The sequence below is a fragment of the Seriola aureovittata genome, chromosome 18 (genome assembly GCF_021018895.1).
Source record: "Seriola aureovittata isolate HTS-2021-v1 ecotype China chromosome 18, ASM2101889v1, whole genome shotgun sequence".
Classification (NCBI taxonomy): domain Eukaryota; kingdom Metazoa; phylum Chordata; class Actinopteri; order Carangiformes; family Carangidae; genus Seriola; species Seriola aureovittata.
Genome location: NC_079381.1, coordinates 13646150 through 13673285, shown reverse-complemented (window position 1 = coordinate 13673285; position 27136 = coordinate 13646150). Strand labels below are relative to the sequence as shown.

Here is a 27136-nt window from a genome sequence, read left to right as displayed (position 1 = left end):
GTGTCACTGGATGTGTTGGCCAATGCAATGGCGGATAGATAGATAGATAGATACGCTCGCAAAGAAAAAAATAGTTACATTTGCACATCTCATCAGTGACATCGTGTCACCATGTGGATTATATCCATAAGTGGTAATTACAGTTTGAGCACACATGAAAGACCGAGCAACGTGCTCAAGTAGTGAAATACAAGGCAAGACATTTTGGTCTTTACTGGGAAGTCTTTGCTTTTAAAGACACCTTGGATCCAGTGTGAGGGTGAGAAACACGTGTGTATGTGTGTGGTTTATTTAACGCTGAGAAGAATGGACCTGAGGTTAAGGCAGAGGAAAGTGTGTGTGTGTGTGTGTGTGTGTGTGTGTGTGTGGTTGGTTTTGTGATAAAGCTCTTGTATCTGATTGTGGAGGTAGGACAGCTCAAACAGACGACGGTTCTTCCTGATGCTAGAAAACTATATACATAGTTTTTTAAAGTTATGATAATTTGTTTGATAAAAAGTTACAGTTTGTGCAGAATAGTGTGTCTTTAGTTGTGCCAGGGCACCATACAAGCCAGAACCACCACTGGGCCAATGTATTTATATTTGTTTGAGGTAACTGACCTTGTTGTCTCCTCCGTTCTAGGTCAAACATCCAGAAAATGGAACATATTTGAAAGTTAAAGTTAATGATGTCATAAAATTAATATTGGCTGAAATCAAAAAACTGCTTCAGTTTGAGGGTGCTGGTATTGTGCATGCTCACTGTCACATTGCCATGGCTTACTGGTACACTTGGATAGAACAGAGCCATTGTTAATGTTATTAGTAATGTCATCATTGACATATTAACATGTTATTGTAAGTGGGCCTGGGGTAGAGAAGAGCTGTTGCACAGTTTGTCCTACCACAGCTGTTTGTCCTACCCATGTCACTCACCAGGTAGATATCACACAGCTTCACTTGGAAGCTTCCAGCCCAGGAAACCAACCACTGCTGGTAATATCACCAGATTTTGATTCAGTGACTCTCTGCAAAACAGGCACTTAAGATGAGGTAATGGTATAGGACCAGCCTTTAAGGCCCCTAACACGTCAACATGCTTTATACCATACAAACCAATTGTTACACATTGTCAGTCTGGGTCTGGTGCAACTGAACAATTACCCACTTTGCTCAGTTGGTATTCCAGTCCAGTTGGCCATTATTAATTAGAATGAAGACATTTTGATTGTTGGACTTAACTGTTGACTACTGAGGTGGAAAAACAATTTTCAGGAATGGAACATCTGGTGCAGTGGACCCTCAAATTAGCACATATGCAAAGTATCCCAGAGCGCAGTGAGACAAATACTCAAAACAAATTAATTATTGATTATATTAGTAAAATATTTGTCACTCTAAAATTCCCTATGTTGGCATAGGCTTGCAAACAGTAGGTATTTTTGAGGTGTTTTCAACAAATAGGAAAATAAACAGCAGCGCCACGCCTGTCACATTTCACGCGTGCATGCGCAGTTTGAGCGTGGTGGGTGGAGAGGAATTTTTTGTTTATTTTCTTGGCCAGCTAACCAGTAAACGTGTTGTTGTTAGCCTAAATATTTTTTGTTACAGTGGAGTGTAACAGAGTGAATAGTTAAACGACTGTGCATTTAATTGAGTATGATATCCTAACATTTCGTGAGATAGCGGATTTGGGGCATCATAGAAAAAGATTAGCCAGCGAGCTAGCGTGAAGTTGATGAATGTCCCTTAGCGTTAGCTGTTAGCGTATGTGCTAGCAAGCTAGTTAACGCTGCACAGCGCATCAAAATCTCGGTACCTAAAACCACTCATTTATCATCTCCAACCACCCGGACCACCGCAGCAGCGCGGAAAAATCACGGTAAGTCCACAAATCAGTTTGTGCGTGGTGCTGATTATGTGAGGAGACGAATGCTTTCCAAACCAGTGTTAGCCATCTAACGCTATGGTACCCAGTGATGGATAACACCAACATTAGCTGGGTAATGGCAGCTAACTTCATGCTCTTCGACAATTGTACTTTTACTAGACATATATATTAATTTGAAGGAATAGTCTTAAATAATAACTGAACAGTATACTCTAAGTCATGCTGGGTTGCATACTACTGAGGCGTTGTGTGAAAGGGTATCACTACCTGTGTTTACTAGCTGTGGTACCCATCAGGGCTAACGTTAGCTGTGAAAATGCTCTTAAATACCTTACATTAACCTAGCAAACATTTCATCTTAATATATTAGACGAACTGTAAAAAATAAGAAAACGCCGTTTTCCGTACCATGAGAATGTTTTGTTTTGCATTTCAGACAAGATATAATGGCCATATTTGCAGATGAACGACCTGTGAGGGGTTCTGCATGCATGAATGTGAGCTTTCAATGCAGTGGTTACACTTGAATCAGAAGTTATTGTTGTTGTAAACACATGTAACAGTAAGCTAAGTATATTCACACAACATTAAACTGAAGATGCCCAGACAAACCTAAAATAATTCTCTTTATAGGTTTTGTAACTAACCTACTAACTATAGCCAGGGGCTGGGGTGGTATTTTGCTGTCATCTTTACAAACCTTTAAGGGGTTTTAATGGTTCAGTAGATTGACTTCAAAGAGGGTTGAACTTGTAAATCAGTTCTTCCTTCACCTACGAGTGCCACTTTATGCAATGTGAAATTTTGGTTGGCATACCCATCTGAATCCTGTCATAAGACACTGCTCTTTCTGTCTTAGGTTGTTAAAGGTTGGCAGCAGTTGATCATCAATAATTTCACCTTGTCACCTCTACTGGTAAAGGCATAGAGCATACAACTGGAAAGCCTCCCCAAGGTTGAAACCTAAGGAGCAAGATGTCAATCACAAACACTCCCACAAGTAATGATGCCTGCCTGAGCATTGTGCATAGCTTGATGTGCCACCGACAGGGAGGAGAGAGTGAAAGTTTTGCTAAACGTGCGATTGAGAGTCTTGTCAAGAAGCTGAAGGAGAAGAAAGATGAGCTGGATTCCCTTATTACAGCCATCACTACGAATGGAGCACATCCAAGCAAGTGTGTAACCATACAGCGAACTTTGGACGGTCGCCTACAGGTACAGTAGCAGATATACAGTGTCAAGTTAGTTTAGTGTTGCACTCTTGTAGTTATAAGAGGAAATTGTGAGAGACTCGCCAGAAACACTGCCTCTCTCATTAGATGTTCTTCTCTGTGCTTTAGGTTGCAGGGCGTAAAGGTTTTCCCCATGTTGTCTATGCAAGACTGTGGCGATGGCCTGATCTACACAAGAATGAATTAAAACATGTGAAATATTGCCAATATGCCTTTGACCTGAAATGTGACAATGTTTGTGTCAACCCATACCACTACGAAAGGGTTGTCTCTCCAGGCATTGGTAAGTGAGAATCACATGTTTGTTAGTCTCATTTTTTTAAGGTTATCGATGAAGGTAGAATGTTATTACAGGGGATACATGTTGGTGAATTTTCAACACGATTTAAATCCTACAAATTAAGGATTTTTAAACAACAGTTGATTACCTGTATTTGGATTTTTATATCTTAAATGCATTGCTTTTTTTGTTTTTTTTTAGTTATTATCATCTTTTAGTATTTGCTTTATTCATCTGCACATTTCTCAGCACATTTAGTCATTATTAGAACTGCACTCCTGGTACTTGATATTCCCAGTGATAATTAAGTTAGAAGATGCAGTTAGTTGAAAAAAATACAGCCCGTATTCTAAATCTTACTCTTCTTAGGAATGTTAACCTACATAAATTCATTGTTAATGTTTTTGCAGATTTGTCAGGACTGACCCTTTCAAGTTCAGGTAAGGAGGTGTCAAAGTTTTCCACTTTGCTCGTTGAAGATTTTGTGAAAGTCCATCAGTCTTAACCATACTTGTCGTCCTCTGCTAGGTCCACTCTTGGTAAAGGATGAATATGACTATGATAACCAGCAATCTCACTCCAGCTCTGAAAGCCACCTGCAGACTATCCAGCATCCACCATCAAGGCCTGGTCCACAAGAGGCCTTCAGCAGCCCAGCTCTACTCCCTCCGACGGAGGGAAGTAGTTCAGCTTCAACCTCTGCGTTTTCTACCATCAGTGCTGGACCCTCAAGTGAGACACAACACAATGGCTATACATGTCAAAATATTTGAAAGAATCACTCTGTTTTTTTTTCCAGTCAAAATTAAATTAATGTGATTATATGACAATCATTCTCTAAAAGTTTTAATTTTGATTCATTGTACATGTAGGTTTACGTTATTTTAAAACATAACTTTTTACGAGGGGGTTAACTGTCGCCAACAAAATTTCAGTTTGGCAAAGTTACTATTAATGCAGTAAACAATTATGTTTTGTATTTAGCTTGAAGATTGGATCTACAACACAGACTTCAGGTTGGCACAGGTTTGGCAACACAGCTGTTTTGAACTTATATTTACAGATCCTACCCCCAACTGGAGCAGGAGCAGCAGCTTCACCCCCACGGTGCCTCAACACCAGAATGGGCATCTACAGCATCATCCACCCATGCCGCACACAGGGCATTACTGTGAGTCGATGGAAACATGAATACCTTCTGCAAAATTCTCGCATCAAACTTGATAAATAGCACATATCATTTCAGAGAACTGACAGATGTGAACATCTGTTTAATTCATGAGTATAGATCCTTTTTCAAGTCAGTGGAGATAATGTACTTTGACTTCTGGCTGGAGGACATTATTAACCTCTAGGAAGGCACAGAGCGGTTAGTTTACCAGCGATTCAAGGACAAGTCAGCTCAGATGTAGACTGATTTATTGAAGACATCTGTATTTGCACCTTGAATGTTGGAACATCCTGAGGTGATTTACGTCTCAAGGAAATTGTGTGTAAATGTTGTAAAAAAGTGTAAAAGTGAAAGCAGCAGCACCAAGACATTGATTGTGTTAATCAAAATAGTTTTTTCCGGCACACTTTGTTACACTTGTTAACATTTATTACTGAATTATACATTTATGAATTTGAGGCAGATGTGTTACAGGGATTGAAATTAAGATCTGCGATAACTACTAAATATCAGTATCCACCCCTTAAACTTCATGAAAGCTAGTCATTTTCAGCATCATTGTTGCATGATCTGTGCTAATTTCTGAATAATATATCACATCTTAAGACCTGGTGTGGTTTCAGATCCGCTTTTCAAAATGAATATTGACGTTATCTTGCAGGGCCTGTTACCAATGAAATTGCGTTCCAGCCCCCCATATCCAATCACCCTGGTGAGTATCGAGCTGCAGATGGAGGACAGTCCACATATTAGTCCTTTGTGTGTCATAAAACTGTAACTGTAATCAGTGCAACCGATTTTGACCTGAGGCTTCTTATTGGTTTTCTCCAGCTCCAGAATACTGGTGCTCCATTGCTTACTTTGAGATGGATGTCCAGGTTGGGGAGACGTTTAAGGTGCCATCCACATGTCCGATAGTGACTGTGGATGGCTATGTGGATCCATCAGGAGGGGATCGCTTCTGCCTGGGCCAGCTGAGCAATGTTCACAGGACAGAGAACATAGAAAGAGCCAGGTACTCAACCTCATATTTGGAAGTTCTGTATATGATCATACAGTTCATCCAAGCAGACAACATTTAATGTGTGTCTCTAGCCATGATAAGTGAATGACAGTAATGCAAAGTGTGTGTAATGTCTCACTTCTCTGACTCTGTTTGCAACCCCCCCCCCTTCCTCTCTTAACTCAGGCTCCACATTGGTAAAGGTGTGCAGCTGGAGTGCAAAGGTGAAGGAGATGTCTGGGTGCGCTGTTTGAGTGATCATGCAGTGTTTGTTCAGAGCTATTATTTGGATCGAGAGGCTGGACGTGCTCCTGGAGATGCAGTACACAAGATCTACCCCAGCGCTTACATCAAGGTAAGACTGCATGCTCATACAGTGAAAAGCAGAAACATTCCAAGTAGTGCTCTTGGCCCTGACTATATTTGCATGCACATGAATAACTTGACTCATAATGCAATTAAGGCTTTAATCTGAGTAAGGTGGAGCCACTGTAAAAGTCATACTCCTATGTTAATGCAGTTAAGCTCAGGGTTGGAGTAACCGTAATTGCAGTAAAGCGCGTGGAGCATCCTCTTTTCTGTTGTATTATTGAAGGAAATTTTAACATATATACATGTTAATCAAACTATGAACCTGGCCTGTTCAGGATAACATTAAACATCACAATATTAGTAGACAGTCAAATGGTTAAGTGTTCATTCAATATCTTGTCTTGTCCCCTGCCAGGTGTTTGACTTGCGTCAGTGCCACAGGCAGATGCAGCAGCAGGCGGCAACAGCTCAGGCAGCAGCTGCAGCTCAGGCAGCAGCGGTGGCTGGGAACATTCCTGGACCTGGATCTGTGGGAGGCATCGCCCCAGCCATCAGTGAGTATTCTAACTGCTGCACTTACCCATAGGCAAGTGTGTTATTATGATTGCTTCTTAGCATCATCCTGTTTGGACATTTGGGCATCAGACTAATATCAGAGACTTTCTTATGGCACTGCAATGCACAGCATTGTGAACAAGAGAATCGTAGAGCAGCACGAATAGAAGAAAAGCAACCCGCAGTGTTGATAAAGCATAATGGATGGATATTCAGTCATCATATCTTCACTAAATTAGCCTAATTTCATTAATTTCAGATTACCCTTGCTTTAGGCAAGATAGCTTGTGCAGCTGCATTATGTAGGAAAATATAAATACTGGAACATATATTCAATATAAAATGACTAAGCATATTTTATACTGCAAAATTCGGCTAAAGATCTGGATATAGTCCAAAATGCACCCAGACCCAGATGCTGAAAGTGTAACTTGGCTATTACACTGTATTTCTCTTTGGTGTTGGAGGGTTTCTTGGAATTGTGAGATGTGTGATCACAGATGACTGAATGATCAACCAACAAACCTTTCATAGTGTGTTGATATTGAAATATATTTATTAACTTAAGTCATGTTAGTACAAATTAACAGCTGAGGTGGAGGAATTGTGACTATATGTTGCAGCTGCCTCATTTCTTGTTTTAAGTTCTTGCTGTAAACAAACTTTCTTTGAATTAACACATTAACACTGGTAGTATTTTAAGTATTTCAAGCTTCTTTACAAAATGGTTATAGCATTGGTATGCTAAGCATTGACAATTAAGTTTTAGATGATGAAATACATTTTCACATAGCTAACATCATTATGGGCCAACATTTACAGTAAGTCTGTTCTATGGATTTTAGCTCAAATGCAGTAAAATGTGTGGGAGATGTGCATATAGCAGTAGTACTTTTTCTGCTTAGTCATGTATCTGCCTGATATATGTTCCAACTTTTACTACAACAGTAACTTAGCTAACTCTGCTGTGGGTTGGCCTATAGTGCCACATTGATCTAAAAGTTGCTGCCTGTAACTCCCCTGCAGGTTTGTCTGCTGCTGCAGGCATCGGGGTTGATGACCTGCGCAGGCTTTGCATCCTGCGGATGAGCTTCGTGAAAGGCTGGGGGCCCGACTACCCACGGCAAAGCATTAAAGAAACGCCCTGCTGGATTGAAATCCATTTACACCGAGCTCTACAGCTACTGGATGAAGTTCTGCACACCATGCCCATAGCTGACCCTCAACCTCTTGACTGAGTTGAAAGACATTAATTGTACAAAACAAACAAAGAAAAACAATAAAAAATCAGACTGTACGTTTAACAGTCTGCTCCACCAATACGCCTGGAGCGCCAAAGGAGGACTGCAACTACAGGGATGCTGAGTAGATTGTAGGGGTAGGAACAATGACATAAAGGCTGGCAGTATACTCCAAACACACCGCTTTCATATCCAGCGCAGAGACTCCAGGTCTGTAAGTTCAGTGACTTCCAAGCAACAGCTGGAGGAACATGTGAGTCACACTGGGAGGAGTTGTAGCACAGTGGAAAAATCCGGCCAAGAGGATGCACATATTGAAGGAAGCCAGTATTCTGACATTGTTCATCAATTGGAACTGCATAACAGCATGAAGTGATCAAGGCTGCATGTCTCTCAAATCTCAAGTTTGATACAAAAATAATCTCACACTGATGTGTGAGGGTAAGGAATGTGTCCACACTGTGATAAAAAGATTCAAAAAGCTCATGAATAATTTAATAAGGTTTACTGCTGAACAAAACAAATTCAAAGAGAGTGTAGGGTGTCAAACAGGAAATGATTCATGCTTCACCATACTGTTTTTTTTAATGTGGACATATCTGTAGATTTTAAGATGCTTGGAGCCCTCCTTGTAACTGATTGACAAAATTTATTTTTGAGCTACCGTATTTAGTGAGCAAAGTATTTGGCTTAAAAACAGTTGAGCTGAGCACATTGTGGCGCCTCATTCTGTCTGAACATATTAAATGTGATTTCAGTTGGAGTATACTGCTGGTCCAGTCCTCCTCCAATGGCTCTCCGGTGCTGATATGGCTTCATGTAAGTGGAGTTTTTTTTCTCCCCTCACAGATCAGGATATTTATGTGAAATCATGTTATTCATTACTCATTTTCTTGTAAGGTGTTATCTGAAATATTTTTCAGTCCTTGTTGATGTTTTTTGATTTATATTTCCCTTTTGAATAGTTGTTTCTAAAGATGTAAAGAGCATTTAAATAAGCCCATTTTAGCTGAGCTCAGCTTCTCTTTATAGAGCTGTTCTGTTATTCTACCACCAGTCAAGGCTGTTATGACACTGAGAAGTGATGTTTTCTACTGAAGTTTTTCAAACCCCAAATTTAATTGAAATTATGAAACAATTTTCAAAAGAAAATGTTATTATGATACATCTGCGTAATATTATTTGTAATTGTCATTTTTTGATTAGATGCCCATATAGTGTCCATTAGCACTTTATTAATTTGCTTGAGTATTTTGTCTTGTTACATAGTCTCATGTGTGGTTACTTGTTGTATCCATATAATATCTTAGCATAGTTTAAAAGTTATTCTTGCTAATGACCTTGGTGAGACCCATGAAAAATGTAGTTCAAAGTGTTGAATGCCCAGAATCTATATTTTCAGTATCAAACATTCACAGCAGGTTTGAAAGGTTATTTCACGATCATTATTTGGAACACGTTGTGGTTGTAGTGTACGAGTGGTTTATGAAACAACCACCTGTCAAACCTACAGGCAGTGAATATTTGATACTCAAAAGATACATTTGGGTGGAGCATCACTTTTAAGTTAGCTCACCTCCACCCATTTTAATTTGAGTATTACTTGTATGACTTAACATAGACAACAGCTGAGGAAAGGAAGCGTGGATTGAACTCTGAGAGGAAGCGTAAGCCATATTGATGCCAAAAGTAACCCTCTGAAAAGTGGAAAGGTTATCAGACTGCAGTAATTTCAGTGTTAATGTTGCTTCTAAAAGCTTGGTTTTAATTATCAACTGAATGATTTTAGTTTTTGCTCAACACTCTTCAAACAATATTTTGGTATTTGGAGCTCTGTTTACCTACAGCTGTTGCAGTATTTTATACTCTTTTTGCTACCTTTACAGTGACGAGCCACTCTGGTCAAAATTGAAAATGATTTAAAGAAAAAAAAAAAAAGAAAAAAAAAATGCTGTACAATTTTCAGGAAATGCAAGTTCATGCTTATCGTAATCTTTACAAGTATGTCATACATTCTGAATACATAACTGAGTTTGAATGATATTGGTGTTTATATGTATGGATATGGTTGAATAAAATTTAATGGGCTAACTCTATCATTGAGTGTTTTTAATTAGTGTGAGGCGAAACGAAGAGGGAGGACACTGACTTTGAACAAGAGAACGTTTATTACTGCAAAGACATGTCACAAATTTTAAGAAAACAACACTAAGAAGCTAGCCTGAGCTGAGATCTGAAATATTCAGAAAACCAAACTACATGTGTCTTTAATAGTTTCTATATTCATCAATACGACACACTAAATGATAATGTCTTTATAAATATAAAAGTCCCCCAATTGTCCTTGTTTTTTATGTAAAATACACAATACAAATCACCCTACACGCATTGGTTTGTTTGCCAATTTGAGAAGATATGAAGAAAACTTAACGGCACACAAAAGGAAAGTCACATGAAATTTGTGTGTATATATTATATCGGATACTATACATTATCCCAAAAAGAGAAAATAAATCACAAATGCACTTTAGCCAACATATTTGATAAAATGTTCACCAAAAGAACAAATCAAATAATTAAGACACAAATAAATATACCTTTTCAGTTTTTGATATATACATATTTTTGTCTAGGGTGAATCAAAATAAAAACCTTCCCCAAATGCCACTGCCAAATGCTTGTGCTTGCATTAGAGCGTGCTACAGATGGCCACGACTCACTGGACTGTCAAATGGCACTTGAAAACATCCAAATACAAATCTCAAACAGGTCACAGCATTCAGAAAATATCATTTGACAAAACAAATCACGATCATGAGAAAACAAGTCATAAGAGAGCGTTTTACTTACAGTAACTCCTTGTTCAGTAACCAGTTCTATACAATAAAAAGCTGTTTGCAGGTGATCTACCATGTGTAAACTACTCAGTGTGTGTGTGTGTCTGTGGTGTCACATCCAGTAAATAATAAATAGTCCAGTCTGAGGACAGGTCTTTATGCTTCCTCAGCCCTGGTGTCTTCTCAGTGGCAGCACCTGTGCAATGTAATGTCTGCTCTGTTAGCCTCTATCTGTAGCCCACCAGAGACCCAATAGTCACCCAGGCCATCTGCTCTGGCCGGGGCGAAATTAAAGGCACTGGAGTCTGCTATGGGTCAGTGAAGCTGCCATGTTGTCCAGGTGAAGAGGCATTTCCTAGCTTTGCGCTCATATGACAAGTTAAGGAATAGCTTATGTATTTTTTTTTTTTTTCCTGGTCAGAAACAGGCTCATTTGCAAACAGCTGTTACAAAAAAAACAAACAAAAAAAACAATCCTACTTCTCCATTTCAAAGACACTGAGAAATAAAGTACAATTGTGTTGGCAGCATGAACATCAGTCCAGTGTTAACCAGGCAGGCTTTGAGATGCAGAAAGCTGAATCACTGTGTGGCACGCCAGTCTGTGTATAAACAAAACCGGGGAGAAAAAACTAACAAACAGTTTCTAGCAGCACATGGTAGGCGTGCAAGACCAGAAAGCACTTATGATCCTAAAGCACAATTAAGATTTAAAGAAAACATTTTTTAAGCATTGTCCACCTCAGGCACAAAATAATACATGTTACCATCTACAGTGTTGTAGTTAATTCATATGACAAAGGAGCTGAGATTCATATATAAAAAAAAAAAAAGAAGAAGAAAAAAAGGATCATTCAGTGAGAGGCAAGATAATATATCCTGCGAAAACCTTCATTCCTAACCAGTACACACTACCCAGGTTTACATCATATTTAAAAAATTTTAAGTCACAGACAGAACACCATCACTTTTTACAACCGCATTCTCAAAAATTCATTGATTGTTGGAGTCAGTCAAGTGAACTCCTGGGAATGGGTTAGTTCATTTTTCGCATTTAGAATGTGAACACAGATTTATGTGAAGTTCTGCAGAAAGCATAAGAGATGATCTAAGGTTTACGTTTTTGTATCCATTCATCTTGTGCTTTCCCAACTTGCATTTGACAGTTAAATACCAAGAGTCAAGGCGCAATCTCTCATGCAAGTTCATTATGGTCACAGACTGATGTAAACAAAATACCCCCGACCTTTAACTTCCAGCTACTTTAACGTTCACTGACCTTTTCTTACAGACTTTTCAAACTGTCCTTAAGGAATATAATAAGAGAGCCAGATTTTTGTGCACTCAGTTCCTCGATCTGGTAAGTCAGACATCTCAAGCCAGAAGGATCAGGGTAAGGCTACAGTAAGAGATGTGTACCGTAGGTTTAATAAATAAGCAATGTGTCTCTGGGTTTGCCAGAATTTACTTTTCAGATTCCCCAAAGTGTTGCAGAATTAATGAAACTTCTAAACTAAATGACACACAGTATTTGCATTTTCCCACCCTCCTTCACAGCTAAGCATGTTCTCTACGCAGGCACACTGTTCCTGTGTACTGCTAGTATCTAAAGGAATTTTTGGACTAGTGATAGAACCTAAAGGACCGATTACAGCAAATACAGTGCCAACCCTTCTTTAAAAACCTTACTCAACTTACATACATGACTTACAAAGAAAAAAAACAAAAACAACAAAGAAACCTTCCAGTCCGTCTGTACAGTAGGTCTGCTCTTTGCAGTGGTATAATTCATGATTCATTATCACTTCCCATTGTAACATATGCATCTAAAGCAAAAACAAAAACACAATAAATATCAATAAATAAACATTTATGCAGAGAAATGGTGCAGACCATTTCAACAGGCATGAAAAACAAGAACCAAAATTATTTTAGTAGCAAAATGTTCCTATTTAGAGGATTAATCTCAATATTCTCCACAACATAGAAGGCTGTAACAGTTCAAGTATAGATGTAAGTCTAATGAACCAAAAGTGAGTCCCCATGCCTTTCCCATTTCACAGTCTAAAATAACTACAGAGGAGCTACCAAAAGAAACAATCACATATAAACAATCAGATCAACCACATAAAAAGCAACAAATATATGTAGTGTATCATCATTATATATACTATACATATATATCTATATATCTCTTTGAATATCAGAAAATATCTACTTTTGGTCCACTGTACAAAGATGATCTTTAAACAGGGAACAAAGGATGAAGCATTTTATGGGCTAAAAACTGAAATCACAATGTATCAGAGGTGAGAGAAAAGCAATGCAGATTTTCTCTATCGCGTTGAGATTTGTGCAGTACAGTGGTGTGTGTGCAATAAGTGTTTGGTGACTGTTCTGCACGCGTCAAATGCTGGCACCACTGGTTTGAGGTAGGGTGACTGATGGATGTGTTCCAACACATACACACGAGCATGCAGACACACAGGCGTATATACAAACACAGTGCAGACCTACGCATCCATGTTCCCACACACACACACACACACACACACACACACACACACACACACACACACACACATTCACACACACATACACTTCACCCAATAACAAAGGCTAATGCAAGAATAGGCCTCAGGAGGGCAGAGTTAGGGCAGGGGCAAGGCTAAAGACCATGATTCAGATAAGTAATAAGCTTAGTAGAGCTGATCCAGAGAAAACAACAGGTGTGTCTGTGCCTGCATTCCTTGGTCTCAACACTGATGAGCCAGCCCAAATCCAGCCACAAGTCACCAGAAAGCCAAATCTGTGGCTGGGACAATGCAGAGGGGCTGTGGGCTCTCTTCACCACACAGTCAGGACTACAAGGACAGCTGCATTTAAGGATAAGGCACTATGATAAAGCCGAGGTACATTTAATCCCTGACATTCCTTCTGCTCTGCAACATGGCACTGTGGGACAGGAAACAGCTCTCGGGCGGCCCAAATGGCTCACTCTCAGCTTCCTCTTGTTGGTTTGTTTTTGGTCCTTCGTGAACTTAAGAAATTTCTTTAAGAAAGAAACTGCAAAACCGGGGGAAACATGTTCAGTACGTTGTTTTCAAGATTACAGCTCGTCACATAAACCACTACAGAGCATCTAAAATGAACAAAGGCAAGCGTTATGCACGGAGTGCATAGAAAAGCTAGCATTGAGGAAGTAGTTTTGTACAGCCGGTCTTCCCAATCTCTATATACACGAGTAGCAGCGTGATATTTCTTTAGGGGTTTCTTTTTCTGTGGCTAAAAGCTATAAGTGGTTATCGGTGGGTGGCTACCAAACAGACAAAACTGCCCCATGATCCTTTTTTTTTTTTTTTTTAAATGTCATACATACATAGAAAGTCATCCCTTTGTTTTTTAGCTACATACAATACTCAAAAATATTTTGTTCAGCCAAAAGTTAATCAGCAATTGGAATGCATGTTGACAGAAATCATATTAAAATTAGGAGGGATAACTAGAAATTAAATCAAAACACAATGATAGCACCATGAGTTTTGGGTAATACCAATTGAAAGTACAGCAAAACTATGTACAATAGGCAAAAGTCTTGAGTAGATCGATGACTTTGCTCCATTGGGACTGGTGACGTGGATTTGAGCTCTGAGACATCAGTAGTATGAAGAAGTCTACTTTTCCTTCACTTTAAAACCTGTCTGTATACACAGACAGGTTTACTGTTAAGTCATGACTAACCAGGAAACATTTAACGGGTCAAATTAGTCCTTTTCCTCCAGGTCCCTTCCACCAGCTGCCGCATTGTGATCATTGATGATTGAGAGCACAGACTTATGGGATGACACCACATCCAGAATCTAAGCAGTCAGACATGGACAGCACATCTTGAGTATCAGCATTTCAGCGCTCCTCCACTGACCAGGCTGGATAGGGAGAGGAGAGCATGTCCACACAAGTGCAGACAGAGACAATGCATGAAAAAGACGGAAACATCTAGACTTACAGAGAGAAAGATATGTGGAGAGTGAAACAGCAGAAATACACCAGCCACGGTGGGCCGCGCCCCGGACCCTCAAACGGAGGCGTAGGTGTTGCCTGTGGTGCTGCAGTGGCGGATGGTGGGAGTACCAGCCGAGGGGGTGAGGATGTGCTCAGTGTGATCCTGCGGGGGTTGGGGCAGAGAGTGAAGGACACCAGGCTGAACGACCCCCACCACAGGGTGAGACCCATCCTCTAGTGCCCCGACCTGGATCACCTGGATCACCTCATGCTCCGACTTCTCCCGCTTGGCGAGAGGTTCCCCGGACTCTTCCGTGTCGTCTTCCAAGTCACTGTCCATCCCGCTCGTTTCATCTAGACAGCAGAAAACAACACATACAATATATAAAACAATGGTATAGACTCAAGCATTCTCCTATAGGAAGCTTTACACACCTGGAGAAGATGAAACTTTTCTCTTTTTAGTTTATTTATTTTGAGTGGATGATCTCATACCTTCTTCCTCATCACCAAAAATCTAAATTTTGCTACATCAAGAAGCCTAAATGGGTGAGTGATGTCCCCTGCTCACACAAGGGAATCATAAAAAATGAATGCTGCTAAGATCTTGGAATCTCTTCACTAGATGTTTAGTTGATGCATTCACTGATATTATATATATATATACAGTATATTTACAAAATGTCATTATTTCTCAAGTCATACAACAGGCTGCAACAATAAAATCTCTCTCGCTCTCAATCTCTAGAGATTGTGCCACATACCTTTATCGATGTTGGTGAGGGATAGGGTGTTGAGGCTGTCGAACTAAAAACAGATAAACATCATAATTAGAGAGGTTACTGATGGCTTTCATTGTGTTATTTTTTCCCCCCATATAAACGACATATTAGACTGTCATTTCGTAAAAACTCCCCTCTGGGATGAATTCATCCATTTCATCATTTCATTGACAGATATGAAATACTTAAAGGTTATTTTGCATCTGACATACAGTATATCTGTCATATGCTGTAGTGCATCACAGTGGCACTATGGAATACTGTGAAACAGAAAAGCAAATCAGTCCTGCATTAAGATACAAAAAAAAAACACAAGATGCCACAGTTGTACCTCCCCCATGACACCAATGGGTGTCTCTCCAGTAGCTTGGGCCACACGATGCTCCACTAGGTAAAACATGTACTCATCATACAGCAGACGAATCAGGTGGAAGGAACCAAAGCTGGCAGCGCTGCGCAGGGTCAGGTCCCTGATGACCATTGAACTGGAGAGACATGAAAAAAACATTTTGAGTATCACGACGCTGAACACTCTCTCACGTGCTCAGTATGGTTGGTGGTTTGCAGACCTGTAGAAGGACCATTTTAACAGGAATTGTCGAGCCGCTCTGGGGAAGCTGGGCCGGTGCTCGTAGGGCTTGAGCACCTGAGTGACCACATTGTCCAGCCAGGCTGCCCATTGCTCCAAAGAGCTTTGCTGCTGTAGTGTGGCCTTGAAGTCCTGCTCCAAGTGCTGAACCACTCCCTCCTCACACTGGCATACCCACGATGCCTGCTCCTGTACAGCAACATAGAGAAAAAACTGGAGGTTCACACTTGTAATATAGAAGGGATACTATAGTACACGTAAAAAAAGCTGTTGGATTTTCAAAAATAAGGAGCTGTTCTGACCTGTACATTGGCAAAGTCAACACGGTTGAGATCACTCAGCATCTGGTTGATCTGCGACGTGTTTTGCAACACAGCACGTGCCGCCTGAGCCAGGTGGTTCAGAGATGTGTATCTGCGCAGTGTTTGCGCAAAGGCACTAACAGCGGCAATCTGTAAAAGCGATGCATACAAAAACCCAGTTGTTACCCACTGGTAGTATATCATACATACAGTAACTTTCAATATTACTAGTAAAAACTGTTTCTTTTGAAAACATTAATGTGACTTTTTGTGTAGCATTGTCACAAAGCTGCAATATTTCACCTTGGTCTGGATCATTCTCTGTGGAATGGCATTCATGGCATTATTGAGCCAACCTTCCAGGCTTTTGGCAAAGTTGCGAATGGCTTGAGTCAAGGCACCTGAAAAACAAAACAAAGAAAACAACAAGACAAAAACAACAGCAGCGAGTTAATTATAATATTACAAGCACTGACACAGAAAACAAGTAAACATGAGAGGTGTCTATTGTCTATAGTGTGGCTCACTGGGAATGGGTCTCAGGACATCAGGAATGAGGATCTCCACAAGGGCCTGGTACATTAGATGGTCACAGGTGCTCATCCATTTGAGTACAGCCTCGTTTCTGCACAGCACCAGTAGCTGTGATCGGGGGAGCCGCGCTTCGATCTCACTAATGCTGCTGCAGAATGAACAAACCAGACTCTGACAGATGCCCTTTGAAATCTGATTACCCTAAAATGTTATAAGTTCAAACTTATACTATTTGAATATGATCTGGTATCTATTTTTCTCTTTAGCAAAACATGACAGACTTCATCTAAGAAAACCAACAGAGTAACATAGTAAATCATCATCAGCTCACCTGTTTTCTGTTACAGTGGCACCCTCTACTGAATCAGGGGGAGAGTAGCGCCAGAATGTCTGCCACAGTTTTTCAATTAGACTGAACTGGAGGTTGACCACCACATCCAAGATAGCCTGAAACAAATACAGAGAATAAACAAAAAAACAGTGAATAGTTTTCACTGGAGCTACTTTATAAAAGGAGGAGGAGAAATAGTCCCCTTGAAAACTGTTGAGAGTGAGGTCTGTGGATTATCCAGAAGAACCAGGTCAAATGTATTTCGTCAGTGCTCTCAGGAGCAAATAAACAAACAAACAGACAAACAAATGACATCCCATTCACTTCCATTGTATTGATGTGGCAGTAGATATGCAATACATGGACATCTCAGAACTTAACCAAACTATGTGCACGGGGAGAAGGTGGACAGCTGTTTGTCAGACCACAAGGCCTTTGGTCACTTGTGAATGACCTGATCCCTTGTTTTCCAGACATTAAAAGATTTGTGATTGAAAACTTCACAGGATGAAGAGAAAATTCTGCTCCAAAATGCCAGTGGATGGCATTTACAAATCTCTGTCACTACAAACACACATGACCTTTCCAAAAGTTTGCACAGTCTGAATCCGGCCAAAGTTTAAACGTGTGCTCTTTTTCGAAATTTGAAAAACTTTAGTTCAGTATTTTCATTCTTGCTAAACCTTTCTTATTAAAGAAAGCTTAAGCAGGATTAAACCACTTCATTGCTGTGATGATAGATAGTGGTGGATTGAGGCATTTATACGTAATGAGGAAAAACCTGGACTTGATTCTAGTAGAGAATGAAAATCTTTGTAGAAAATAAGTGGAATAGATCTATGTGGCAGCAAAATATAGCAAGTACTGGCAGATCGATAGGAAAATGTATCGTCACAGTGCCTGCGTAGTGAAGGCTGATGTTATATCAATGAATGCTACAGTATTGAAGGGAATTTATCTAACCTCACAGTGCTCTCTGTAAAGGGACTGGAGAGCTTTTACATCCTCTGGACTGATGTTCTCTGTATTGCTCTGTCCCAGATCCAGCTCTACAAAGTCAGGGAGCGCCCGCGATGCATCTGTTAAGGTAATAAAAACTCTTTATTTGTCACTGTGGAATAATCTAAAGTCAGATATCGTTGCATTTCAATCCATTTCACATGTTTTTGGTTTTATATACATTCAGATAAAGAGAAAAGCTGCTGACCTAGGAACTGTTGGTGGTGCTGGCTCTGTGCAATGACTGTCTGCTCTGCCGCACCAGGATGATGCTGGACTCCACCTGAGTAATTCTCCCCAGAGCCACTATCAAACTTCTGCACCGGCTTGAACCTGCAATCACATGGCCATGTGAAGTTCAATACCTCAGTATCAGTTATAACTGTGAAAAGTGCTGCACGTCTTTATGCATGAGTAGCTGCCTCTGTACCTCTGTTTCTGCTGAACAGGTTGCTGTCTCAGAGCCATATACTGCATGTCCTCTTGGAGTCTATTGAGTGGGGAATCTGGTTTTACACGTATACCATAGTAATGATATTTGGAGTTCCCTCTGCAACACAAAACCAAAAGTGAGCACATATTGAGTCTCCAGGTGAAGTGAACAGAAAAGGTCACATGATTGGGAAAAACTGTTTTAACAGGAGAGGGAAGAGAAGAGAAGCTAAAAAAAAGCTAACCGTGTCCCAAGGCGCCTTGTACGGAGTCCCATGAAGATGGAGCGGATGAGTTTGCCAAAAGAGGCTGCATTTACAGGGTCCAGTTTCTGCTCCTGGCAGTGGCGCAGATAATGATTGTAGAGGGTGGATCGTGGTAGACTTACGCCCTCTGCTGTCTCATAATTGTCCAACAGCCACTGGAGCTACAAGGGAACACATGCTGTCTTACTGAAGAGATTCACACTGGTTCATGCAAACTGTCCGGAATGACCTCAGAGCAACAGTCAGTGAGCTGCCGCATCACAGCTCTGCAAAAGCATTTCTATAGCAGCCAATGAATTTAAAGCAACAGTTACAATTAAAAGGAGCAACAAAAACAGCAAAGCACCACACCAAACTCAAATTTATAGAGAGCTGAGGGAGGCAGAACAGCAAGAGAGTGAGTTTAGCAAAAGTCGAGGTAAGGCGAGGGCAAGCATTCGTAAAAGCAACTTACATGGCTGTTGAGCAGCGAGCTTCTCTGACTGGATAAACCCTCAGATTTTTGGAGCGTCTCAATCGCCATTTCAATCTGATAAACCACGAAGCACAGGACAACAAAATGTAAGAGGGGGGAAATAAAAAAATGAAAGCAAGAAAAATAAAGAGTTGATGAAGACACATTAGTGGCCACTAGCAAAAATAAAGGAGAATCTAGAAAAGATTCCAAAGCAAGCACCTCTAAACCCAAGCAGAGCAGGACTACCTGCTATTTCAGGAAAACCTTTGCCTAGTTGAGAAACAGGGACATAAGCTCAGCAGGATCAACTAAGTACATCAGTCATGGACAACTGGCAGACACACAACTCTTCCAGACTAGTATAGCTTGGTAGCAATATGTGTTGCTGTCCAGTCATGACAGATGTTTACTTACGAAGTGAGATATGCAGTATTTGGAAAATGTGAAATTCACTCTTATGAAAGGATCATTAGTTTAAAATAAATAATCTCAAGTTAATAGGATTCCATATCTTAATGTATTTCCTGTTAGCACCATCGCACGCCACTTTCCGCCAAAAAGATCTTTCATCTGTTTCAACCAAGTCTACTCCTTGGTATTTCATTAGTCAGAAAAAAATATACATATCATACAAGGATGAGCTGCTATTTTAGCAGTTAAACACACTGGTAACCTTGCACACTTTTGAACTCTATTTTTTTTTTTTTCCATAAAAAAAAAACATTTCACCTTTGTATTGTCATTATTAAACTCTCTGCCATGACTAACATCCACATAATGTTATGTCAGTAACACATCATTGATACTTTTCTGCCAAAAAGTGTCAGTACTTGAAAATGCCCAATGGGGCATTCAGCTAAAGAGCAAGGCCCTTGTGCTGTGTGCACCAGCTTGTCCAATACTAAACTCTTGAGGAGTGGGTTAGCTGTGGTTCTCCAGAAGCACCTTCCCTCACCATTCTCCCATCTTTAACACACCTGTTCCCCAGGTTTTATCCCCTCTTTCTTTTTCACCAAACAGTGGGAATAAGAGACAGACGAAATGAGAGATGGGAACAAAGGCCTGCATTACTTGAACAAAATATTAAGGGTTACAATGTGAGCATGGCTGGCAGTAGTTAAATCACTACAGAGACTCAGGCCCAGCCTACGCAGTGCATCACATACATCAGCAGAGGAAGACTGCCCGAGATAAAACACACCATACACAATCACGGAGGTGGTGTACATACAAACTGTTTATCTGTAATGTCACATAATATGTGTACTATGTGTACACACTGACGTTTTGAGAAAATGACACAAACATTGACTCTAAGTATGGACCTCTTCTTAGGAGACTGGCATCAGCATAGATCAATAACGTATGACAGAAATAGGGAATCTATTCTAATTGGGTGTCAGCAAATGAAGAGCTGTGTGGATCTAAACAGGGAAGAGTTAGAAGTGACTACAAAGTCGCTACAAATACTAGTCAGATTGTCTTTCAACAAAACACACAAAAGCAGGCGGGCAAGGACAGGTGAGGAACCAAATTAGTAGGTACTATGCACTTACAGTAGCTGGGGAAGCTCGTGCAGTCTGGGTGGCAGGGTGGGGTCCAGCGTTGTCCATGAGGTAAGCCCCAGAACTGCTGCTGATTACCTGACCCCCTGCCAGACCCATGCTCATTCCTCCACTGCCCCCTCCTCCGTTGTTGGTCATGCCGTGAGATGTCACCACAGTGGACACTTGTGATGAGCTGCCCTGTGTGTCAAAGTAGCTCCCTCCACTGTTCTGGCTATACAGCTGCGGCTCTGAGTATGAGTAGGTTCTTCTGTTCAGAAGAGAGGTTAGCAGTCAGTCAATGTGCACAAACTGAAAATAAAACTGAGATTTGTCTAATTGTCTAAATGATGGAGTACTTTTATTGCAACTTTTAAATGATCTGTGTTACTTTGCATTGTCTTGGAATAAAACATTTTTTCAGTCCAAGTATGGGTTCTCAATTATACAAGACACCTTGTTTGTGTAGGCACAGTCAAATGCTGTCAACAAAAATTAGCATACTGTGAACAATCCAAAATGAATTAATTCAAAATGTCATCATTGGTAATGGTTAATGCCATTTTGAGTAATGTTCTAAGCAACATCAAATATATGTAAATCAAATAAAGTTGATTTTGTATGTGATTTGGGTGAAGCTTTAAATGTAATGTCCACATTATGTTGTCACAAGCCTGGAACTCAGCCCATGTGTCCAGTTGTTTGGTGAATGCATGATTTTGTATTTCTAAGTAATTAGTCTATCGGTCTACCTTACACCTCCAGTGTTTCCGCCAGTAGCTGATGTCACATAGCTACGTTGTGTTTGTTTCTGTATATGCACTGATGTGCGTATATGTGTGTATCACAGTAGGGCAAACACAGCTTGGGCTTGTTAGTGGAGTGTGTATGTAACCCCATTCCTCAGACCCAAGGGACCTTACATAGCGTCAGCACTTAGAAGACAGACCTACTTCTGGTCATGTTCAGGTGACTGAGCACCCCTCAGAAAAGAAAACAAACACACAAAACCAGTGCACTCCCACCAGCATCATGTGCTTGTGACATGAATGATGGTGTGAAGAGACTTAAGAGGAGAAACAACAGACTGCAGAGACATAGCACTAATATTTGTGGAGTGGTGTAAGAGCAGAGCTGGGTAGCAGAGTGACTCACATGTTGCCATTGGTGTAGACACCACTGTTTTCCTCCACATACTGCACCTGTGCTGGGTAAACATGCTGAACCTGTTGAACAGTCTGGGCCTGGCAAAACAAATTGCAAGACCCGCAAATTAATTATGTAATTGACTAAAATTACATGTTTCACTGAGAGACACAGACATGCATGGATACAGGCATCATATGCACATGTGTGCAGTTACATTCAGACATGAATACACACATAGACATGCTGTATGTACCTGTTGCTGGACAGGCACCTGCTGGGTGGAGCCGGTAGGCTGGACAGGCACGGTGGTCTGAAGAGGGACAGTGGAGGTGGAGTCAGCGCCTGCTTCAGGGGTCTGCATGGCGCCTGAATAAGACAGAGAAAACACAGTCTTGCTGTAGATAGATAAGGACCACAATTGCTGAAAACCAAGAGCACTCTGAACCTACTGGTCTAACTGGCAAAGCAACTTTACACTCAACAACAACAACAATATGATTTTTGTAATGCTTCACTGAGCCAACACTCGTGGCATCAAAGATTAATAACTCATGTAAACAAAGAATAGATTTATAAATACATGCTTGTATTCTTCTAAATGTTTTTGAACAACAGACTTAGAGTTTACAACAGAAAAAACACACAGATTACTGTTTTATAAAGACTGGTGAAATAGTCATTAAGTCAGTGCCATGAACTTCAAATAACTCAACACATATAAATATATGTCCTGAACATATTGCACAAAGTAACAGAAACACAAACCATTATATGTCATGACAAAAGCTTTGTATAGAACAAAACAAAGCCAATATTTATCCTCATGATTTGCTTAGCCTTGGCCATAAAATATGCCTAAATGAGATACTACTCAAGGCATAATAGAAAACACGAGGTTTAATCACAGACCTTTGTCTGTTTTGCCCAAATCAATGCTTAGAAAGCTGTTCTACAGAAATTCTCCACAAGCACCTGCTTTTGCCTTGTGGTACTCGATGTACTGAAAGCCTCATGCATCAGTGACACATGGTCTTGTCTCCATGTTCACAGCCATAAAACAAGTTAATATTTAACAAACTCCAAATAGATGCTGCTTCTTGTTGCTCTGTCAGTCCCCACTTTTACAGGTCTAATGTTACTTGAGATTGGAAGTCCCGGATCATTACTACGAAAAGGTGCTAAGAACAATTGGCAAGTTATCAAATTATTGAGTAACTCTACCATTTAGCATCATTACTACTAATAAAAGAGCTACACTGTAAATCAGAGAGAATTCCTAAAGTACTTACTAACCAAGGGTAAAGATAACTATTTTGAAGATAAGGATAAAATGAGAGGAGAAACTGTTGGTGAGCCTGTGTTTGTGAGTTAATAATAGTATGGCTAACATCACCCATTCCTTCCAGGGGAAGGCCACCTCCTCCCCATCACAGTTTCCATGAACAAGCCTCTCTTGGTTAATTAAGCTGGGTCTCCTAACAGCTTCAAATCTCTCCAGGGACAGCCTGTCCCTTCCCTTTATCTTCAATATCATATTGTCCTTTTTTCTTGAGATGATGGCTGTCACTTTATTTGTGTTAACCTCAAAGTTGAATTACAAAGTTGAGTCAGTCTTTCTTAGCGCACTTATGAGTGTGGGGAAAAGTGAAGCAGCAGGAAAAATTCAATTTCTTATAGACACAGAAGAACTGAGATTCATTAACGAAGAGCCATCTGCTTTCAGCATGACTATTTTGAACACCTTGGGGATGGGGATATGTGCATCTAATATCACTGTCAGACATGTCAGCAGGTTGTTGATAGACAGACTGTGGTCTATCTGATGGAGAAATAAACTCCTATCCGGTGAGTTACATTTTTATATTCTGTGATTTTGTAAATACGCTATTAATGAAGACAATTCACCAAAAAATGACAACCTGATTGAACATATGATTTACATACTACGATACACAAGCACTTCCATTATCGTGAAGTGTGAAGGCCATTGGATGCACGCTACCAGAGTAAAAAAAATGTGATTCTGAACAATCAAAGTGTAGCCTTCAGTTTACTATATCCCAACGCTAAAAAAAGGATGAAGAAGAGAGGAGAATGTAGACTCATGTTCCACAGTGCAGTTTGAAAGCTAAAGTACATGTGCCCAACTGAGCCCACCTAATCGAGGAAAAGAGCCCCTGCATCACAACACACTCTTGTTGCCTCACCCCAACCCCCTCCACAAACACATACACACACTAACACACCTCCTGCCTCACCATTCAGGCACTCCCTTGTGGCCCACTTAAATGCTGTGCTCCACTGAGCAAGTGCAAGCCCTACAAAGACACAGAGGAACAAAAGCCACCAAGGAGGGCAACATTTTGCCCTGCGTTTTCTCCCCTCAATTCCTCTTGCTAACATTACAAGCAACAAATAGGTACACAGTCACAGCAGCTACCACAGAATGCACAGAAACATCATTTGCCTCTTTAATGATCATGTATGATAAAAGTGGAGTCTGATGCACCACGCAAAGAAATATGAGCTGGTTAACAAGGCTGAAAAGTATACCATACACAAAATCCCTTCCTTTCACACAAATTCAACCCAAGGCAAGACAGGAGCATGATCGGGTGCTAGTAACAGGAAAACAGCTGGAGGGAGAGCACGTATGCAAAGTACTGTTTGTTTATGAGTTGGGTATTCAGATTATAAAGTAAACATGACATACAGTTTTGATGGTGCCAAAAATAGTCACAAAGCTAGAGTCCAACATATGAAATGATTTGATGTCAAGACAGGACTACGGGAAACAGAAATGTTAAATGTGCCAAAATTTCCTGAAACATCATGACACAGGTTACCAGAATGAGTCCAAATGTACACTGTTCAACTGATGTTGCCGGATTTGGGTTTGGGAAGGACAAAATAGGGACCTCCAAGTCCTCTCTTTCATCAACAACACACATTATTTCTGGCAGGCTGAGGCAAATAACAAACCAAACATGCCGTATTCTGCTAAGCCATGAAAATGGATGACTGAATAATTGAATTAATCAGCCCCTCTTTAAGTGATTGGAAATGCAACAGGATCCAGGCAGCAGGTGGCATGGCACTATTTCTGTCCTACTGGACTACAGGTAAGTGGTAACCTGATCTAATAACTAGCAGTTACCAACATCCTGTTTTGTGTGTATGCATGTTTTGGGAGGGGTGTCTGACCTATTTTGGGCTGTATATGCCCACAGATCAATATAATTACATTATTTTGGGCTTTGCCTTTAGTATAAGCAAAAATGGTACCATTATTGTTCTGACCTAATTAGTGTGAACTGCTCTAGCACTGTCAGGCCCACTTACTTATCAGGTCTTACTTGACAGGTCTTTTTCATACAAAGGACTTATTACATGTGTAATTACACATAAATAATTGACAAATAATTAAGAAGGAGAGCCAAATTCTAAGTATGGCGATGGACAACCAAAGTTTATTTACTGCTGAATACCTTTTCCATCGTGAACACATACACTCATAGTCCTACATGGTAAGGCTTTCCCACCACTACTAAAAGTATAAGTGCACCTGTCCTCCAATCACCTCTCCACACACACACACACACACACACACACACACACACACACACACACACACACACACACACACACCTGTTCTCTCTCCTAACAGGAATCAAAGGTCGCAGCTGTATAGGACACCCACTGGACCCAATAATTGTGATGCAATATTAAGAAATCAAGTCTCTACTTATATGAATCACCTACAGGATTAAGGAATGCTAAAATTCAAGTTAAACATTATATAGTGTGAAAAAATTATAAAGTATGAATAGACTGAAATAGATGTGACTGTTTTCATTCCATTAAAGTGAGAGTCAAACAAATCTGGCACAATATGAAGCTGTTAACTCACAAATAAGGATCTTCCCCCTGTACAGTGTCATGCTAGATTGAATACACTCCTCTTTCCTGCGCATCCAGGAAATACATGCACACACACAGTACATGTGTATAACAAGAATACAAAATATAACCTTTTAACTGTTATTCATCATTTATAGAGTACACATGTATTGAAGAAGGGGCGGATAAACCCTGACGTTTACAACCCCAGACCCAATATGTGCAATGCAGAATAACGAAAGGATTCTGGTTAAAATGGGTACTAACATCAACGTATTTTAATGTTAATCCGGCAGGTGATTTTTTGCTTTAAAGCTGTAGACTGCAAAACTTAGCCTTGTGTTATCAGATAGCTTATCATAGCCATCTGATGCCACAAAGAGGGCAGATGGAAAGCTAGCGAAGCTATCTGGCTCCCTAAGACAAAAGGGAAAGTAATGGCTTAGCTATTGTCAATAGCAGTTAGTGTATGGAAAGCTAGCTCACAACACTTTATATTGTTGATCGACGCTGTTGATTTTGTATGAGCAAAAACAATTGAACCCCCGAAACACTAACTTGTAATATCACCGTAATATTAGCTATAAAATGCGATTACCAACAGGCATTGTCAGAAGGCAACGCTGGCGTTAGCAACCTAGCAACAACAGACACCTGCTCCTGCTCCAGCTGACCAGCTAGCATCAGTGATTAGCCAAGACCTATGCTACCACCCAGCATGGTAAGTTTAAACCAATAAGTTACACAGAAAATCCGTTTTCTGCCAAACAGACTACATTTGGGTAATTTTTAGCCACAAAGCACCCAGTGAGCAGACAATGCTAGCTCCTGCTAGCGAGCTGGACCTCTCACATCTGTGGGTATCTACAGGCAACGTTAGCAAGCAGGCTAACACGTTACAAAGAAACACCCTCGCTAGCAAAGTACCCCTGCTATTCACCGAGCCTTCATTCAGCAGCGGACAAAACATAAACCAAAGCATTAATTTCTATTTCATATAACGATACGTTGAAGCGAGAAAGGACTTCAACTCGGGCTAAAAAATAATAAAGAATGTATTCAAACCTGAGCTGTGGACTGGTTGATGAAGATGAGGATGGTGGAGGAGGTGGTAATGATGGAGCGAGAGGTTGTTGTTGGTGGGTTACAGTCGCCAGGACTACGGTGACTATGGCGCTGCCTCACTGGGCAACAGTTGCTATAAAACTCACCGGGAGCGCGCAACCTTATCAGGCAGGTGGGAGGAGATTATAGCGCACTAAATACAGTCTTAACGGAAATAAAATCACACCCAAATACATATGTATTAGAGTGTAATGAGAGTACCTTACAAGGCTGGCCTTTAC

The 27136-nt window shown here is 40.4% G+C and overlaps 2 protein-coding genes across 4 annotated transcripts; one reads left to right on the top strand and one right to left on the bottom strand.

The window, feature by feature from the left end:
* The first annotated feature begins 1499 nt into the window (after nucleotides 1-1499).
* smad4a (SMAD family member 4a) lies at nucleotides 1500-9762 on the top strand. Of its 2 annotated transcripts, XM_056403206.1 has the most exons (12): nucleotides 1500-1863; nucleotides 2309-2369; nucleotides 2732-3087; nucleotides 3213-3387; nucleotides 3795-3824; nucleotides 3913-4116; nucleotides 4448-4555; nucleotides 5217-5267; nucleotides 5387-5570; nucleotides 5745-5913; nucleotides 6286-6424; nucleotides 7452-9762. In XM_056403206.1, the coding sequence occupies exons 3-12, from the start codon at nucleotides 2848-2850 to the stop codon at nucleotides 7661-7663; spliced, it is 1512 nt and encodes a 503-aa protein (XP_056259181.1). In that variant the 5' UTR covers nucleotides 1500-1863; nucleotides 2309-2369; nucleotides 2732-2847; the 3' UTR covers nucleotides 7664-9762. The 2 variants fall into 2 exon arrangements, with proteins under 2 accessions (XP_056259181.1, XP_056259182.1); XM_056403207.1 differs by lacking the exon at nucleotides 2309-2369.
* Nucleotides 9763-9815: 53 nt separating this feature from the next.
* On the bottom strand, nucleotides 9816-26998 carry rfx3 (regulatory factor X, 3 (influences HLA class II expression)). 2 transcript variants are annotated; one of them, XM_056403203.1, is made up of 17 exons: nucleotides 26856-26998; nucleotides 22144-22256; nucleotides 21897-21985; nucleotides 20754-21012; nucleotides 19195-19269; nucleotides 18720-18901; nucleotides 18473-18592; nucleotides 18251-18375; nucleotides 18007-18122; nucleotides 17044-17159; nucleotides 16706-16860; nucleotides 16482-16579; nucleotides 16179-16328; nucleotides 15857-16065; nucleotides 15619-15772; nucleotides 15270-15312; nucleotides 9816-14859 (listed from the first exon to the last, which is right to left on the bottom strand). In XM_056403203.1, the coding sequence occupies exons 2-17, from the start codon at nucleotides 22249-22251 to the stop codon at nucleotides 14579-14581; spliced, it is 2280 nt and encodes a 759-aa protein (XP_056259178.1). In that variant the 5' UTR covers nucleotides 22252-22256; nucleotides 26856-26998; the 3' UTR covers nucleotides 9816-14578. The 2 variants fall into 2 exon arrangements, with proteins under 2 accessions (XP_056259178.1, XP_056259179.1); XM_056403204.1 differs by lacking the exon at nucleotides 19195-19269.
* Between the last annotated feature and the right edge of the window lie 138 nt (nucleotides 26999-27136).

Bases quoted from the DNA above. Each gene is read 5' to 3' on its own strand.
- rfx3 (XM_056403203.1), bottom strand. From the start codon at position 22,251: ATGCAGACCCCTGAAGCAGGCGCTGACTCCACCTCCACTGTCCCTCTT. The intron at 17,160-18,006 runs GTTAGATAAATT...TATTTGTTTCAG, and splicing joins TTTACAGAGAGCACTGTGAG to GCTATCTTGGATGTGGTGGT. The intron at 16,066-16,178 runs GTCAGAACAGCT...GTTGCTGTACAG, and splicing joins TTGACTTTGCCAATGTACAG to GAGCAGGCATCGTGGGTATG.
- smad4a (XM_056403207.1), top strand. From the start codon at position 2,848: ATGTCAATCACAAACACTCCCACAAGTAATGATGCCTGCCTGAGCATT. The intron at 3,825-3,912 runs GTAAGGAGGTGT...GTCCTCTGCTAG, and splicing joins ACTGACCCTTTCAAGTTCAG to GTCCACTCTTGGTAAAGGAT. The intron at 5,268-5,386 runs GTGAGTATCGAG...GGTTTTCTCCAG, and splicing joins CCCCATATCCAATCACCCTG to CTCCAGAATACTGGTGCTCC.